Below are 18958 nucleotides of genomic sequence, written 5' to 3'. Positions count from 1 at the left end.
GGTGGATCTTAATTGTGTGCTTGCTTCTCAACAACCTGCTCACATAAATATCGATCTGTTCTATACCTTTCTCTTAATTAAGCTGATATTTGCCTTCGTTTGACTTCTGCCAAGTGTTTCCCCAAACTTGTTATGTAATAGAAATAGAAAGTAAATTAATTCGTTTTTTTTTTTGGAGTTATTAGCAACTAACATTAGCAATTATTGATCAATATCATCCTGAGAAATGTGAACGTGTGGTTGAAATGTTGGACAACTAAGTGTAGGAATACAGTTGAAGCTTCCTTACCGGTCTACCATGGCCACAAACTTGGCTGTACCCTTGCAACCATGGAAACCTGGCAGCTTCAGCAAGGAAGCAAACTCCAGTGCCTTGCTCACGGAGCTGCTGAATGTCTGGGCCGCCAGCTTCACCTTCATGATCTGATCAGGGCAAGCAGAGCACAATCGTAGAATTATGCATGAACACATGCAGGGGGGATAATTTCTTTGCCTCATGTTACTGTTGCTTTGTTCTAGACATAGAAAAGAAGTGTGATTGTTTTTGAGGAGAATCACATTAATACTGTTCTTGCACTATTAAAGTGCATATAGCCAACCTGTATATATCATCTGTTGTCCCTCTTTTACGTAGTAAACACTAAAAGGGATCTCATCACTGCTGCCTCCATCCATATGTCTGAAAAAATGTTGCAATGGCGCCAGCAGAGCAGTAAACAGCATGCTTGAATGACGTGCCTTCTTCGTTAAAAAAATTGCATTGCAACACCTGGAATATACATTATACAGTAGAAGAAGCTCATTAATTCGACCCACGGAAATTCAAAAACTCAGATAATTCAAACGTGTTCTCTGCTTCTGGCCAGCATATACATTGTTTAATGATGTCATACTCTAGTTACTTCAGTCACATTTGACCACGGCTTCGTTAATTTGGACAATCCTCATAGTGCGCTGAGCGTGAAGCACTGCTAACGTGCGACGCAACTCAGCAAAAGTGGCGGTTGGGGACGACCCAAATGAGGCAGTGCACTTCGCGTTGCTATCTTCATCAGTTAGTGCCACGATGTTGTCCACATGTGGATTCAACACTCAGCAGCTTCGTTTTGCCTTGATGCAATGCACGCACAGTGTCACAAAACTAGGCTTGTGCGAATAGTAAATTTAGGTTCGAAGCGAATAGTGATTTTGGTCGAATAATTTCGAATCGAATTCGAATAGTATATATGACATATTATTAAAAAAAAAGAGCATATTTGTCATGACCCAACCAATCTGCAAAACGTTTTTTTAATTGTAACAACGCATGCGCAAATGTCATTATTTTTGGTTCAAAGGAAGTGGAAGTAACTTTCAAGAGCAGCAGGATTTGGCTTTCGGTAGAATGCAAGTGATAACCTGTAAAATGTGTTACGTTTTAAAATTTACTATACTAAGCCAGTATAACAAGTTTTTAAACTTAAAAAATGATGATTCATGTGAATTAATATGTTCATTTAACCTTGAAGTGGGGCTTCGCGGCGGTGCGGATTCTCCCGGGAAAGGTGTATTCACGGTATAGCACTCCTCCACTGCAGTGAAACCACCTTTACAGGAGGGTACAAGCGGACAGTGCGATTTTCTCTGTAAAGGTGTATTCACGGTATAGCACCCCTCACTGCAGTGAAATCACCTTTACAGAAGGAGTTACACGCGGACTGATATACACCTATTCGTTCATTTCGAATACTTCGAAATTTTCAACAATTTAAATTCGAATCGAAGCGAATTCGAATGCTGTATTATTCGTTCGAATATTCGAAGTGCTCGAATATTCGCACAAGCCTACACAAAACATGTCGGAAGCTGTTGAAGATGATGAGCTTTCAGCCGCGGTCTGCATGCTGGCATAAAACACACTTGCTACATCACGATGGACGAACGATAAGTTGCTGGCCATTTTACCTGTGAAAGAACTTATTGCCGAATCTGCATGGTGGTGTTGGTGGCAGCGGTAATAGGCTCTAGCGGTAATAAGGGAGGGATGCAGAGCATGTTTTGGGCTCATTAAACTCGGGAGTCTTGGCCCATGGTCACATAGTGGACGAAGCCATGGGATAAGTATTGCGTCTTTTACCCTGTTTTTTTTGCAAAATAAGTACAGGGTGTGCATATTCATCAAGAAAATGATGAAAGTATGTTGATGTTACTGGCATTCATTTACTGTTGGCTTGATACTTTCTAAAATTCGACATTCAAATAATTTGGACATTTCTTCCAGTCTCGTAAAATCCGAATAAGCAAGCTTTTACTCTAGTATTATTGATCGTAACCATTTGTGGAGTTGTCATCACTATTAAAGTTGGACCCTCTTTGAAAAATGTGGCTATGTACCTGATTACAGTACATGCATTATGTCAGGTGACCTCACCTGCTGGTAGTAGGCGATGTGGGCCTTTGTAAGCTTGTTGGCTGCACGCAGACCTTCCCTCTCCTGCAGTTCTTGTAGTGCCTTTATGTGCTTCCAGAGCACTGTCTGTGAAAACAAATTGTGCTAAGGGTTAATTGGGTGTATGCTAACCTTTCTGCAACTGTAGTGCCTTTCTATGTGTAGTTATAACATTTATATTTTTCATTTTGTGGTGTTATCATGTAATCATACAAATGCATGTGCCTCTTTGAATTGGATCTTATGTGATTGCTGAAATGTTTATCATTATTACATTCAGGTTGCCAGTAGTGCTGACAGCTGGCGCCTACATTAATTGAAGGGTACATAATCCACAGTTTCTCCCACCATTGTGCTGTGCACCGGCAGAAAACATATTGCTCTTTTTGTAACCCATTACAGTGCACACATTTTTAAATTAATTTGCCTGATGACATGGGCAATATCAAGAGCAAATGACAAAATGAACTAGTGCAGCAGCTCAATTTCTTGAAAGTGTTCATGTACAGTTAATGTTCCACACTTAAATGCGATTTCAATGTGAAAATCAGGGGTCACGACATCAGCCAGCAGCCCTGAAGCTTCACAGCCTCCACAGCCATACTGCTCATCATAATTCATTACTTGGGCAAACTCCTCCATTTCTACAAAACGCATTAATCCTCACTATTGATTGCATCCTTGGGTTGCTGAACAATTTAAATTACGCATGCAGGTACAGTGCTTTCACAGCATCATCAGTATTTCAGCATTCAGTGTTTAAGTGGTACTGTTTGGTGCAAAAAAAAATCATTAATTAGAATTTTTATTTTAAGTGAACAGTAGCTGCATATCACATAACTTGTCCAGATCACTTTTTCAGTTCACATAAAAATTCCAGTCATGAATGAAGCCCAAACTTGCATTTCGCTTGTGATAACAAGACCTGCCAACAAACAAATGATACATCATTTAATAAAAATGGGGTTGATACCACAAAATTTAATGTATGATGTAATGATATAACCCACCTACTTCCTGAATGGGCAATAAAGAGGATTACAAAAGCTTAGCACCCATGCTGCCAAATTTCTGAAAAGGGTGCAGTACCAGAAATGTCAGTGCAAACATATTGGGAATAAAGGACATATACACACTGCTATAGACCCCTGCATTTCCCTGTCCTTAACTATATAGCAAAAAATGCTTTGTTCAGTCCCCCTCAGATATCTGTTTCCAGGAAAGCAGGGATGCTACCTAGAGATTAAGTTGGTTGAAAAATATTTATGCCACACAAAAAAGTATTCTACAATACAAATGTCATTGAAAGGTGGTTCACAGGGTAAGTGAGTATTACTGGCAAATAGAGAAAATGGCTGTAAATAAGTTGAAGAAGTACGACTACTTTACAATATGCTTTTGGCACACTTAAGATAAATCGCATAGAAGGTTGTATTGTGCAATGCATTGCAAAGAACATGAGGCCCTTCTAAAGCACCAAAGTCTACAGACATGGAAATCTGCAATGTTGATTCATTATTGCAGTGCAGGTGCTCACAAAATGTAATGTATTCTTTTAAAATAATGTATTCGTTTGAAAGCCACAATGATCTTGAAAAATAGAACATTTCTTACCCCGTAAGTTTTGCTCAGCAGAACTCCCTTGTCACCAAGAAGGTTCCGAAGTAGCTTCAGGGCATGGCAGGCATCGAACAGGAAGAAGATGACTTCGTCTTCCTTGCTTGGATGAGGGAAGAACGTCTTCAAGTTCGCAAACGTGTGCTCATGAACATGGCAGCCGAGCAGTTTTGCCATCGTAACATTGGCAGCAAGGCAGTCGCACACAACAGCGACCACTTCCAAGCCGCATTCAGTGATGCAGCAAATGGCCTCAACGACTAGGTTCTTGAGCACCTCTCCAGAGAGTCCCGCTGAAAGGAAATAGCCAAATGGCATTTTCCAGGGTGCTGCTACGCCAACTACCATAAAGACGAGTGCATCAGTCGCCAGTGGCACATTGTCCGCATCGATGGGGCCCTGGCTGTTACCCAGGTCGACAAAGCCAATGAGGCGGCCACTGGGTGTGTCTAGCTCGCAACCTTTTTTATGCTCATTCCATCGAGCACAATAGAGCAGAGGCGCTCTCTCGGGGCATCATTTTTGTGCTTCACTTTCAGGTCATCCAGAACTTCGGTAGTGAACCCTGGCCAACCTTTGACGACTTTGAGCCATTGCCTAATTACTTGTACACTTGGCATTGGAAACAGTGTTTTCAGGTATTCGTAGGCACGTGGCGAGTAGTAATGCACAGTCATCGCAAACTTCATCTCTTCACTGTATCTTCTGCCACGAGGTTGCTCTGCTGCATTTTTGCTCCAGTTTTTCATTATTTCTAATGGCAGGTTTCCAAACTCTTCCAATTTTTTCTGTGCTTCATCTGACAACATGTTCCTTCTTCTCATTTCACTAATGATATTTTGTAGATTCTCATTCCTCCCTTTTGCTCTTGCTGCCTTTACCTCTAGTACCTTAATCTTTTTTCTTGCTGATGTGAGCATTTCACCCAGCCTCTTCACCTTTTCTTCTGGGCACTCCCTGGAGCTGTAATCATGGTCAGAGAGGCTTGCTGTTTGTTCAGCACTCGTCGATGGCTGTTGCGAAAGGTCGATTATTGTCGGCGAGTCATGCCTGGCAAGGTCTTTAGAGCTGCTGGCTTGTGGCACATCCTGGAAGACATCAGAAAAACACCTCTGTGTACAAAGAAATGTGCAGCCGACATGATCTATAAAGTGTTCCTTTGCGGAAATGTTTCGGTGTGATCACTGAAGCAATTTTACTATCATGGTGATTTGTAATTGTCTCTCTGTGCTTCGTACACTAACCTTGTGACTAAATTAAGTCACTGGGCGTTATGTTTGCGTACCCACTTATGAATGCCTGGCCCTAATGTTCAAGTTTAATTTCTGCTTTCACGCTGTCATTAGAAGTGCCTAAGGTCGCTGTTGTAGTTCTGTGCACAAAAACATTCTTGGAAGGACACATTACTGCTGTGGCTTCTTACATTCCACATTTGACCACCTCAGTGCACACTGGTCACAAAAATAGAACTTGAATTGTAACGCATTATAAGTTTAAGGTACCATGAAACTGTTCAAAAATGTGGGAAAAACACAAAGTGAACACTGGCTTCCATAAATGGTTTCTTCGAATGGTGTAAAGATGCTCCCTTTTCTGGTTCAGAAGCTGGATGCTTGAAGCAAGAACGTGTGTGCAAGCTAGCTGAACCTCTTTTAGCATAGGTGACCGATTTTTGTACAGAGTCGGGAACACGCACACCGATTCTTTTTATTTGCCTTTTGTATTCATCACTTGGAAAACATTGCTACAACTGAAATGCAGGGAAAGTGTAGTATTCCTGAAAGCCTATTAGAAAAACATTAGGCTGTCCTTGAGGCACGAAACGTCTTTCATATGGATGATGCTTAAAGCAGCAGAAAGCTTACAGCCTGCTTTTCTAGTACGTGTGAGCATTGTTTTACAGTTTCAAAACATCTTTTCTGAATTATGCCTGCCTTGAATGTCTGTAGCATCCTTGCTTTAAGTACTAGTCTTTCAGAATGTGTACCATTTCCCCGCTTCTTGAAACGAACATTTACATTGTGCCCTTCCTATTTGGGTTTTGTACTATAAACCCACAATAATGACAAGACCATACCACCTCCTTAAGGAAAGTAACGACGATTGCTGATGTGCACAATTTTTTGCATATTTTCGTCTGTGCAATTAACCTGTCCAGTTGAGTTGTTTTGTGTAGTAATGCCTTCAGATTTTTGCACTATGATGCAACTTTATATCATTAAAGTTGTATCGCTTTTGTTGCTCTACAACGTATGCCTCCAGGTTTTAATAAAATTATTACATAAGCAAACATACATGTGTGCTTTCACTGGACTTCGGATGTTCAAACTGTGAAGGCACAGCACCCTCCTGTAGCAGACGTTTCTGCAGACCGCTCCTAAAGTCCTCTGGCCTGAAGTGTGCGGAACACAGCATGTGATGGCTTGCGGGCTTAAAGCCTGGCTGTCGCATGGCATCAAGCCATTTCTGCAGGAGAGGTGGGTTTTCCAGTGGGAACCTGCATGAGTTATAAAAAAAAAACAATGCAACTGAAGTCAAAATAAAAATAAATTTGGTACAATATGAACATGCTTTCTCCTCGTAATTTTTTTTCTTTTTACAGCTTCAGCGGGTGACTCGAGGACTGCTAATAATATTGGCTTCATCTGAATTCCTGCCGAGCATTTAATTGTCAAGAAGCGCTTCACAATGTGTAGAAACTTTTTATTGCCTAACTTCCTTCTCTGTAACATCACAGTATTCACCGCTGTAGAAGGAATGAAGCAACTAGAACAGCCGTAAAGTAACGCGCGAACGGCGGACGAATAACGCTTCCACTCTAATTTCGTGTTTGGATGCTTGGCTCCGTTTTGTTTCTCATACCTCGGCCAACAGAAGCGAATAAGCATTTTTCCATCGCTTACCTGTGGTGCGACAAGTCTGTTCTCCCGGGTTCGTACTCTTGTGAGCAATACAGGTAAGCACAACGCCAAGGCATCGTGACGGTAGTTCAAGTACCGGCACTTTGCGCGGGCGCACGATTGAGCAGACGACAGTTGCACAAGTTTCTTCTCGCGCAAACTGCGTCATGTTGTACCTGCCAGAGCGCTTAATTTTGAACATTGTGTAATAAAATACCAAAATAATAGCAGTAATGAGCCTCAATCTTAAATGTCAAAAACCATTATCAACGTACTGCTGAATCTGGAAGAGAAACCAACGGCTGCGCTCTAGCACTGTGTCGCTAGGTTCATGTTTACTTAAAACTTACGTTATGCTTTCATTTAAAGTTTTCCGTAAGCGTAATTTTTTAAATCAGACTATATAACAAACTGTACAAGTCTTTCGCGCTAACAATATATTTAGAGAAAATGGGTTTTTGAAGGCGTATCTACGTTTCGATCCAAGCCTCGCTCAACACCAGCCAACACAAGCCTCGCAGACACATATCCCGTCATTCCCATCGCGCCAACAGCGCCCCTTAACAAATTCGCATAGACGGTGGCGCCAGATTTCCCTCTAGGTATTATTGTAGGAAACTCTATGGATCGCCCCCCCATTTTCTTGCCGTTCTGCGGCTGCCGGAGACCACCGTGGCCAATCAGCGACGGAGGAGCGGTTGCCATGACTACGGCGCGCCGCGTCGTCTGCTTTCGGCTTTCCGCGTCATGTGCGTCTGCCGCGGGACGCTTCGAGCTGCTTGCTTTCTGCTCCCCGTTTTTCAAGCTAGAAGTGCGCATGTCGTTCGTGTCATTGCCAGGCATGGTTCCAGCAGTCAATAGAGCCTTTTAGTCTGCCCGGCATTAAAAAAAGCGTCGCGTAAAACCAAATAAAGTGTCCCCAAGCTGGCGCCAGGTCAAGTGGCGCCAGCTATGGAGGATAAGAAACAACTAACAAACGCGTAATCCATGTCCTCCGAGCATTCGGACGCGCTCATCTCGACTCGCTAAGCCTAGAGCATTGATTATTTGAGCACGGCTCTCAAAAACGGGGCTGAATCGACACGAATACTTTGCTGTCGAAGCTTAAGGACATGATTCTAAAGCAAATGGAAGCATCAGTTCGGAGCTTACACGCTACAGAGCGCACGGCGGCCACTTGATAGATTCGAGGTGGACGACAACCGCTTTTGGAACTGCGGCCATGTTTTTCGGAGACTCGCCGGCGAAGCTTGCCGTGCAAAGTAGGACAGCTCTCGCGCGTGCGGCGACGGCGGATGTTCTGCGGCGCCGTGCCGTTGCGGCAGGCTTGCCGCTAGCGTGAGCGGGCAGCGGGCCCTTACCGGGGTTTCCCGAGTGAGCAGGGACCCAGACCAGATTGATTTTGGTTCTGTCATTCTCATTGAAGTTCTCATTGAAGGCTGTATTTAGTCCCACACTTCCCTTTACAAAGCTGACAATCTCCTGTCATCTTTATACATATTTGTAAGTTCGTTGGGTAGTTGGATTCATAATGGCCAGCGCTATGGCCATTTCTTCGGCCTCCTTGATTGATGCGGCTCTAGTGGAAGCCACATTTACGATTTTGAATTCTCCGTCCACTGCACTCAGGGTGTATGTGTTGTGTCCCTGGCTGGCGCGGTATCGACGAAGACCGCGGTTTGGTCTTGCTTGTGCTTTTCGCTTAGCCTATCTGCTCTGGCTTTTCTCCTGGCGTCGTGTCTGCCCGCCAGGGTGTTTTTGGATCTGTAGGAAATGTCTGATGGCGGGAAGTAGTGGTGCATAAACTCAAAATTCAGCCCATACACACCACGGGTGGTAATCCCGAGAACACACACACATACCCGACCACGAGGGATGTTGTTAATAAAAAAGACGCACACAGACAAAAGAAAAAAATATACAACATAATCAGCCACCAGTGAGGATTGAACTCACGACCCCTGGTTTACAAGACCAGTGCTCTAACCACTGAGCTATGATGGCAACCAGCGCGACGGCTGTGTTAAAGTGATGTGTACGTAGTACGTAGTCCTAAGCCAAGCTCTGCCGCGCGAAGTCTGGTACCTTGTCTGATCCGGCCTGCGGAAACAACCACGATGTCTTCGCGAAGAAAAGCCGCGGCGCCACGACGGCTGAGCGCACAGAACTTGAGCGTGCCCTGTTTTGGAAGAGATTGCATGAGCGACGACTCGGCCGGAGATGCGTGCCTGCCAGGACCGGCGAAAAAACGAAAACGTGAGTTCCCCAATCGGCTTTGACTCGAGTTATTAATGCTGAGGCGATTTTTTGAGATTGGTGAGGTTTTCCTTAAAAAAAGTTTTCATTTTAAAACTAACTTGGTGTGATTTGGCCTAGGCAAACGAACTTGTTCGGTCACGAGTGGAGCATTTCGACCGCGTTGCGTGCTCTCTGTTCGTTCACACCAAGTGTGGTTTTATTTTCAGGGAAGAGCCGGCTCGTGGACGATCAGCTAGAGAGCCTCCTCGAAGGCTTTGATTATGCACTGCAAGTCAAGTGTCGTGCAGATCGCAGCTTGTTTTGTCTTGGGCAATTGCACCTAGCTGCACACACCACTAGCGCTCTGGAAGATGCGCGGAGAAGCAGCGACACAGCTTTTATTGGGTGCAAAACTGGCCAGACTGATTGCTGTGTGGCTTACAGCTGCAATGACCAGGTAGTACGGTGTGCCTCTTTGTGCGCTTTCTTATGCTACTCACTGCTCTCGATACCCACTACTAATCATGTATGATATTAATTTAGCTTCGCGATAGGGGTGTGTTGGATTTTTATGATGGCATAATAACGTCTTTGATTTAATAGCTGCTATGAAGATATTAAAAGACGTCGTAATAATCAGAAGCAATGTCTGGGCCATTGCTAACATTATTGTAATGCTGTCGGAGGCATTGCTCAGTTCGGCCCTTCTTGCCACATGACAGGGGAATATCGTAGACCACTCCCGTCTGGCATTTGACATACTTTCTTTCGTGTTTTACGATACAGGCTGGTGCTTTCCGGAGTCAAGGATTTGTCATTCTGCAAAGTCTAGACCAGTGTTTCTCAGCCATGTGGACCGGTGGAATAGATGAGGGACCCCTTGCAGTGAGAGTTGGGGAGGGGCTCACAACACAGCATGCAGCAGTTTTTATTTAAATGGGTATCTGCAGACACCCCTACTTTTCGCAGAACCTCACTTGAAAACCACTGGTCTAGACAGCTTCAAACGGGCAGAGAAGAATCTGCTCGCTTGCCAGTCTTTTCCAGGTTATGTGACACGCAACAAACATACGGCATCACAGCGACCTTTGCTCTTACACGAGGTGGCTCTTGGTCCACTTGGCGGGATTTTTTCAAAGTGGCTTCACCCTTAGAAACTAGCACAGCTTGCAGATAGCCTCCAGGCGGTTGATCTGCTTGCTGAAACTCTCCGGTACACCATGGGGACCAGCTTTGAATGACACGACCATGAATGTTCACATAAAAGGGAGCCTTGTTCACAATGATAAAAGAATGTGCAAACAGTCTGGTTACGAATGTTTTAAAAAATATGACAGACAACGTGTGTGCACATGTGGGAAGTTGCCACCATTAGGATTAAGCATGTGCGCCATTGTCTGGATTGTCAGCGAGTCGAGATGAAGCTGAAAAGTCAAGTTCTTTTCTCTTTGCCTCATCCCAGTCCATTTTGGGGTCAGTTGCTTCTGTGTGTTTGGCCAGCACGTTCGATGCAAGCTTCTTCTTTCTTACATGTCTTTGCTGGAAGGTGCTGTCCTTCCGACCAGACGGGTTTCCATCCGATTCCTGACTTGGTAGTACACAATTGACGCAGTAGCACAAAGAACCACATGGACCCCGAAAGACGGGACTCTGTGTTCATTGGACGGGATCGCATCTATGTACAACACTGTGCAAAGGAAAAGTTAGAGGGGAATCCGATCGATCAAACAGGTTTCCTTCTCTGACAAACAGATTGAGGGCAACTGTTTCATTTCGGCTGTGTTTTGGGTTCAGCCACATTCGAGAATATTGGTTCGGGCTCCATGCCCAAATTCCAGTTTGGATTTTGTTCGACACCGTGATGCTAGGGCATAAAGTGTTTTTATTTAGTGAAAGCTCGATGTGTCCCAAGGCGCAAGTGTGGCAGGCGTGACACGATGGCACCACGTGACCAGGCAAAGGTTCAAAGGGCTCGAGCCAGAGGTTGAGCCTACAGTGGAGTTGCATGCTTGTTTCCACATCCTCCTCATGTGAGGAGAGAGACAGAGCAAGTTGTACAGGAGCCTACCAAGTGTGGAAGTTCAGCACATGACCACCAACAACAACAACGAGGGGACAAATCACTTCAACGGAACAGTGTGCGCATAGTCTCGCTTGTGGCAGCCATTCGTTTTAAGTGGTACGAATGGTTGGCAAAGTGTAATCGACCTTGAAAATGTGTTTTTCAGTGGCACTGTTTGGATGCAACCTTGTGTGTGGACGAGGATGTGCGGCTCGCCCTGTCCGACACCAAGTCAGCCTTGCTCGCAGTGGCAGAGGTGTTGGAGTCGTGTGTGGTGTTGCAAGTGCTGCTTTCACCAGCCCATGTGCATTGCCTGAGCCATGCCAGTGACTCGCCACGCAACTCTGTGAACCGACAAGTGCAGACCCTCATTCATCATTTCTTTGGCATCAGTCACGTTTCAGGTGTGTGTATTTTGATGGCTCTTTATTAGTGCAGCGTATGGTGGCCCCCACCCCAGCTGGAGCATAGCTATGAAATGCTCAACTTGCAGGGTGTCAGTACACTCATATGCATAAGGCGCGCTCAAATATCAGTAATGTGCACTTGGGAATAAATGAAATGAAAACCAGTCAGTCATGACCACCATCTCCTGTAAGCATGATTTTACTTGTACAGTTTATTTTGGCCTTGCATCATATAACAGTGTGAAGTTGCACTCATTACTTCTAAAATGTGTTCTGCTTTGTCATTCACCATTTGTGGTCTACCTGCCCACAAGGACCCATCAAACAGAGGCCCCGTCTTTCAATCTTTAGGAGCGCTTTTAATCACATTTTTTGAAAAGGGGCTAATGGACTTGAGTGTTGGATCTTTTCATCACAAGCAAAACTACTAGTATTCGAATGTCTCTTCTCTGGCAGCTTCCAAATGTCTTCTCGTACTCATCTTGTATGTCACATGTTCAGGCAAATGGGTTAAAGTGCTCACTTACTCATTCCAAATCGCTCTAGACTACCTCTGTCAATCTAACCATATTAGCGTGCTCAAGGCCATTCAGTATGGCACAGTTAGATTTGTTTATACAGCTTGTTCTTGTTTCATCGGGGTCCCTGCTCCGAAATCCATAGCTGATCTCGAGCTTTACAATGAAAGGTTTCTTGTCTGTGTTTATATCGTGAATGTTATTGCACCTCTCACATCATTTAAATGGAATTTTCTCAACGGATAAGTCACCACAAGGCCGTCGGTTCACTGCCAACATATTTATGTATCCTCTGTCTAAACAGCAAGAGTGTAGAACAGCTTGCCTGCCTGTGTACTCTAGTGACCCAAGCAAACTCAAGGAATCATCAGGTAAAGTTTGTTTGCCCTCGTGCAATGCCCCTAATGGGGGCAATACATAATAAATTGTTGCTTCTGCATAGCGGCAGCATTGGCCACCTGAAGTGATGCACAGTACATGATCATGCTGCTGTTCATAAAGAAAAGGCCAAGTCTATTGCTGTTATCGTGTCAGCCAGCCTGGGCAATTTAGAATGGCTTGGTTAAGTAAACGACAGGTAAACGGGAGTGTGTTTCAACATTTATTCAAAAGGCATCACTGCACATTGCTGACACACCTATGCAGTCTGCTTGTATGTGCACAGTCATTGCAATGGAAGTTGCTGTAAATGTCTTGCCACTGCAGTTCACATAGTCCTCACCATTTCATGCATCCACTCCATGCACCAGGTGCGACGATCTGCACAGCGCATGTCTTATACAGTCATTGTTTTTCTCACAGGGCACACGGAAAAGTTTCAGAGGCAGGACCTTGATTTGCTCTATGCCAGGATTGCGGCTGCTCAGTCGTTGCAGCCAGATGTAGATGTGGACGCTGTTCAACATGCGTCATTGCGGCCAACACTGCGGCCATACCAAAAGCAAGTGGTCAGTTGGATGCTGAAGCGAGAACAGCCCATCGCCCGTACCTCGACGGAAAATTTCCTGTACATGCCACTGGTTGACTGCTATGGGAAACTACTTTACTACAACAAATACGCAGGCTTGTGAGAATGCTTTAACCATTTACATTATTTTCCGTTGCAAAACTTTCGCTCCCTAATTTCAGTTTTAGTTGCAGGCAATGTGATTCTACTCTGCCTGTTTTTGAGTTGCCTACAAATATGTGAAAGAGAAGTTGGGTCAGAACTGACAATTGGGCGAGTTGGTGTACTTCTATCCTGAACGAATACTAGCGCGACTAAAACGAGGACGAGATTAGAAAAGACAGACAACAGCGCTGACTCGCAACTAAAGTTTATTCCGAAAAGAAGCAGAATAAATAGCAACTGGAAACCTAAGAAAAGAAACATCCATCACGCATGCTCAAAGTGACAAAACAAACAAAGAAAGTCTCTGTGGCTGATGAGACGGGGACGTGACGCAAGCTATCCGTGAGGTATGATACTTCCGCATCTGATAGTGCCAACAAAGGCTGACTGATGCAATTACCACCTTCCAGTGACATGTAAAACGCCTCCATGATCTCCCGTGAGCGCTGCTCTCTGTGGCAATGCAAGATTTCCGTTTTATCAAAGCAAGGTTTACAAGCACTTCTTTGACAATGAATGGCTAAATGGGAACCTGTGCCGTTTTTGACATTACGCGCATGCTCCTGGATTCTGATCTTTGCGCACCGACTGGTTTGCCCAATGTAAAACATGTTGCAAGAACATAGAATTTTATATACTGCATTAGTTTCGACAATCAACAAACTTATTCCTGTGTTTTACCGCGCAGTTTTGCCGTTTGTCTTAATTTTCTTCGTTTAACTTCCTTTGCACAGCTGGACATACCTGCCGCATTTTGTGGCCAACACTGAAGACGACATCAACTTGGTACCTACTACCCACATTTTTAATTCCATGCGACAGCCTATGCATATAAGGAATCACTGCTACATTCTTTCGAATAGTAGTGTGATTATCTTCTGTTTCCTTCTGCCCAGCATTTACTCTCTTTGCCACTTTTTCGCAGGCCCACGAGATAACCCATTCAGGGTAACGTGCTTCTTTAAGTCTTGAAACCTGCTTTGTGAAGCTTTGTTGCATTTTGTGGTAACAAGATTTGAACAATGAAGACTGAATGCATGAAACACTAATGCCACTTTTTACCACTTTCGAGTGATCAGATGAATATGCAAGCAAACGCTTATCTGCTCTAGGGGAATACTCCCAACAAACGTGATCTTCTGCTGAAAAAAATAGACTTACATCTAGAAATCGCAACTTATTTTCAGTCGGCAATTCACACGTGAAACTGAGCCCCCTGCCACATTCCCTAAACAATTTGAGAACATCGATTACTCTTCTTTGTACATCAAAAGTCTTAACAATAACTAAAAAGTAGAGCTGTGCGAATAGCAAAATTTTGGGTGCGAAGCGAATTCGAATAATAAAGATTGAGTGAGAATCGAATAGAATATTTTCGAATAATTTTCGAATATTTCTCAGACATTTTTCGAATAGTTTGAAGTGAAATTACAGAAAAAGTTGCAGAGAATCTCTAAGTATGTTCTTGTGAGATAGCAACATGAAAGTGTTTCTTTTCGCTAGGTTGATGAAGTGCTGGTGGGGTCATATTTCATAGTTGTCTTTCTTATCAAGAGTGAGGCAATGTAGATGCCGAATTGTATTTATGTACATGATTTGGTGCAACCAAAGTGTTGACGACAACACTTTACGCGTGATAGGCAGAGATGCCATTTCCTCAGCCTCTCCTTCTCTTTCAACTTCTGTGGAAGGCCAACTGATGTGGCGGACAAGGGTGTGCTCCCTTGAAGTCCGGAGTTCCAAATCTGCCTCGTAGACGTCGATATATAAGAACGTCTGAAATTTTGGATGCTAAAAAGCTTCGGCTTCCGATTTTTTCGACTTCCTTCCCAAATTTCAGGTCCAAAACAGCATTAATTGAGCCCCCAACTCTGCCACATCTTTCATCTCCATATTGGAACCAGCGCTTTCTTGAGTTAATACATTTGCGACCATAGCGGAGCTTGAAAGGCAGCTTTGCCGCAATACGGGGGTGTGATGAGGTGAAGCATGTTGAAAATCTAGGGACCACTTCTAAACGGACGTTGACTGTCTCTTGGCTAAGTTCGACCGTAACGGCCCTTGAAAGGCAGCTTTGCCGCAATACGGGGGTGTGAGGAGGTGAAGCATATTGAAAATCTAGGGACCACTTCCAATCAGACGTTGACTGTCTCTTGCCTAAGTTCGACCGTAACGGAGCTTGAAAGACAGCTTTGCCGCAATACGAGGGTGTGATGAGGTGAAGCATAATAAAAAATCTAGGGACCACTTCCAACCGGACTTTGTCTCTTGGCTAAGTTCGACCATAACGGAGCTTGAGACAGCTTTGCCGCAACACGAGAGTGTAATGAGGTGAAGCATATTGAAAATCTGAAGGGGTCACTTTCAAGCGGACATTGACTGCATTTGTTTTTGGGAAGTTTGAATAGTAAAATTTCAGTGCGAATCGAATCGAATAGCAAACACTATTCGAAAAATATTCGAAATTTCGAATATTCGCACACCCCTACTAAAAAGTGTGAACTGCCAACTGAAAATAAGTTGCGATTTCTAGATGTAAGTCTATTTTTTTCAGCGGAAGATCACGTTTGTTGGGAGTATTCCCCTAGAGCAGATAAGCGTTTGCTTGCATATTCATCTGATCACTCGAAAGTGGTAAAAAGTGGCATTAGTGTTTCATGCATTCAGTCTTCATTGTTCAAATCTTGTTACCACAAAATGCAACAAAGCTTCACAAAGCAGGTTTCAAGACTTAAAGAAGCACGTTACCCTGAATGGGTTATCTCGTGGGCCTGCGAAAAAGTGGCAAAGAGAGTAAATGCTGGGCAGAAGGAAACAGAAGATAATCACACTACTATTCGAAAGAATGTAGCAGTGATTCCTTATATGCATAGGCTGTCGCATGGAATTAAAAATGTGGGTAGTAGGTACCAAGTTGATGTCGTCTTCAGTGTTGGCCACAAAATGCGGCAGGTATGTCCAGCTGTGCAAAGGAAGTTAAACGAAGAAAATTAAGACAAACGGCAAAACTGCGCGGTAAAACACAGGAATAAGTTTGTTGATTGTCGAAACTAATGCAGTATATAAAATTCTATGTTCTTGCAACAAGTTTTACATTGGGCAAACCAGTTGGTGCGCAAAGATCAGAATCCAGGAGCATGCGCGTAATGTCAAAAACGGCACAGGTTCCCATTTAGCCATTCATTGTCAAAGAAGTGCTTGTAAACCTTGCTTTGATAAAACGGAAATCTTGCATTGCCACAGAGAGCAGCGCTCACGGGAGATCATGGAGGCGTTTTACATGTCACTGGAAGGTGGTAATTGCATCAGTCAGCCTTTGTTGGCACTATCAGATGCGGAAGTATCATACCTCACGGATAGCTTGCATCACATCCCCGTACAGAGACTTTCTTTGTTTGTTTTGTCACTTTGAGCATGCGTGATGGATGTTTCTTTTCTTAGGTTTCCAGTTGCTATTTATTCTGCTTCTTTTCGGAATAAACTTTAGTTGCGAGTCAGCGCTGTTGTCTGTCTTTTCTAATCTCGTCCTCGTTTTAGTCGCGCTAGTATTCGTTCAGGAGAGAAGTTGGGGCTGGCAATAGTTACTCTAAATCACACACTTTGTGTGAAGGCAGCACAAATTTCTTTTATGGCAGTAGCGATTATGTTGACAGCACATTTTTGCTGCCACGTATCAAGTGCGAGAGCGATGATGCTTCACATGTGCGAGTGAAAGCGCGCCCCTCCAGTGGCTTCTGCAAGGCTCGGGGAGGGTCTTAGGGCTGCGTGCTTACTTTGAGCGGCCGAGCCTTTGTCCCGTGTGCTCATCACAAAGTTTGCATGCAAGTCATAGACAGCACAAAGGGCGCTTCACTCTGAAGTTGAACTAGTGCGGAGGCAGGGACGAAGAACACATTTTATTCTTCCGACAACCCTCAAGCATGCATGCAAGACCGGGGAAAGTAAAATAACATGGTTTCTACAAACACCACTTAATCAAATCCTATCAACCAGAAAGCTATATTTCATTTTCACAGAAACTGCGCAAAAAACATAGACAAAGGGAGAAGGAAACAACAGCACAAGCGCATGCTAACAACTGAATTTTTTTATTGAAAACACCAAACTATATAGGGCAAAAACCACGTGTGCATGATTAACACCACATTGGACCTACATGGGCGCATCAACATAACCAATCAGTGCTTTGTGTAATGCTACGGAGGACTTGGCAACACAGCTGTCTCCAGCTTTAAAAATAAAATAGGCTTCAACAAGCTCATGTGTCGTGCGTTCCTTGCCCCGCGCAAGAACCTTGGTTCCTCGGAAAACCGGGCTGCAATACGATCACGGCAATGTAACGGCATGCTTGTTGAAGGCTGTCCCTTCGTCGATAACCGGTGATAACTGGTGGATAACCGAGAAAGAAAGTTGGAGGGCACTGCACAGAAGTGGGTTGAGTGTAAGGCCACGCATAGGGACGGTCTATCAGACTGTGGTAAGGGAGAAGTTTACTCCATTTCTCTCTCTTGTGGTAACAACTATATCGGGCAGACTGACCGTTGTCTTAATGAGGGGTTGAATGACCACCGGTTATCAATGAAAGGACTGCCTTCAACAAGCATGCCGTTACATTGCCGTGATCGTATTGCAGCCCGGTTTTCCGAGGAACCAAGGTTCTTGCGCGGGGCAAGGAACGCACGACACATGAGCTTGTTGAAGCCTATTTTATTTTTAAAGCTGGAGACAGCTGTGTTGCCAAGTCCTCCGTAGCATTACACAAAGCACTGATTGGTTATGTTGATGCGCCCATGTAGGTCCAATGTGGTGTTTATCATGCACACGTGGTTTTTGCCCTATATAGTTTGGTGTTTTCAATAAAAAAATTCAGTTGTTAGTATGCGCTTGTGCTGTTGTTTCCTTCTCCCTTTGTCTACGTTTTTTGCGCAGGTTCCCTGAAAATGAAATACCAACTCACCCAACACTCTATTCTTCTGAGAAATGGTCACGGAAGGAACGCTGATACAACGATCACTAAATTTCTGTATCTACATAGCCTCACCCAGTTCCCGAGCCTCCTTGTGTTTACTCTTCCGCAATATGCATGCATTGCCCAGCAATGGTTCACACGTGCATTCCTTACAGTGATACGGCGAATGAGATGCAGTCCCATTTTTGATAGACAAGGCGTGCTCTGGTAAGCAGTCACCAGCCAGTTTGGCCGATATACATCTTGCCGCAGCTCCGTGGAATTTCGTACACAACAGTTGAACATTTGGTGAAACGCATTTTCTTTGTGTGTTCTGTTGTACATGAAGAACGCAGGATCAGAGGGTAAAACTCTATTGAGCTGCTCGTAGTTGGAGAGCAGACTGCCCCGGTGGAGGAGGTTTACAATACAGGGTGGGAAACGCGATTCTTTAGTTCACGGTGGCTGCACATAATTGACAGCCATGCACACGCAGAGGCCATGTGGTCTCTCACTACACGTTAACGTTGTTAAACACTCACATTTTGCCGTTGCTTACATTTGTGTGGCTTTTTTAGTTCCCAACATGTTCTTTTGCACAGTCAGGACTCTTAGCAGATGACACTTGAGCACAAATACGAGAAAGTTTTCTAGGAGCCGAAAACACTACCGGCATGTTAGGGCAGCGCCTCCTGTATCTTTCTGTGCCTGTGCGAAGGAGAGGAGAGC

At 44.2% G+C, this 18958-nt stretch overlaps 1 protein-coding gene and 1 non-coding gene across 4 annotated transcripts in view; one reads left to right on the top strand and one right to left on the bottom strand.

Moving 5' to 3' along the window:
• Positions 1-8876: 8876 nt before the first annotated feature.
• Positions 8877-8949, bottom strand: Trnat-ugu (transfer RNA threonine (anticodon UGU)). Its single transcript has one exon. It is a non-coding gene; the product is annotated as a tRNA-Thr (tRNA).
• A 44-nt stretch (positions 8950-8993) lies between these two features.
• LOC119397034 (E3 ubiquitin-protein ligase SHPRH) overlaps positions 8994-18958 on the top strand; it is a 269191-nt gene continuing 259226 nt past the window's right edge. For all 3 annotated transcript variants that reach the window (XM_037664462.2, XM_037664460.2, XM_037664461.2), the window contains exons 1-4: positions 8994-9201; positions 9411-9640; positions 11412-11649; positions 12972-13236. In XM_037664462.2, coding sequence (XP_037520390.1) covers positions 9063-9201; positions 9411-9640; positions 11412-11649; positions 12972-13236 — 872 coding nt within the window. In that variant the 5' untranslated portion in view covers positions 8994-9062. The remainder of the gene's footprint in view (positions 9202-9410; positions 9641-11411; positions 11650-12971; positions 13237-18958) is intronic.

Source organism: Rhipicephalus sanguineus, chromosome 6, assembly GCF_013339695.2.
Source record: "Rhipicephalus sanguineus isolate Rsan-2018 chromosome 6, BIME_Rsan_1.4, whole genome shotgun sequence".
NCBI classification, from domain to species: Eukaryota; Metazoa; Arthropoda; class Arachnida; order Ixodida; family Ixodidae; genus Rhipicephalus; species Rhipicephalus sanguineus.
This window is presented reverse-complemented; position numbering and strand designations above follow the sequence as displayed.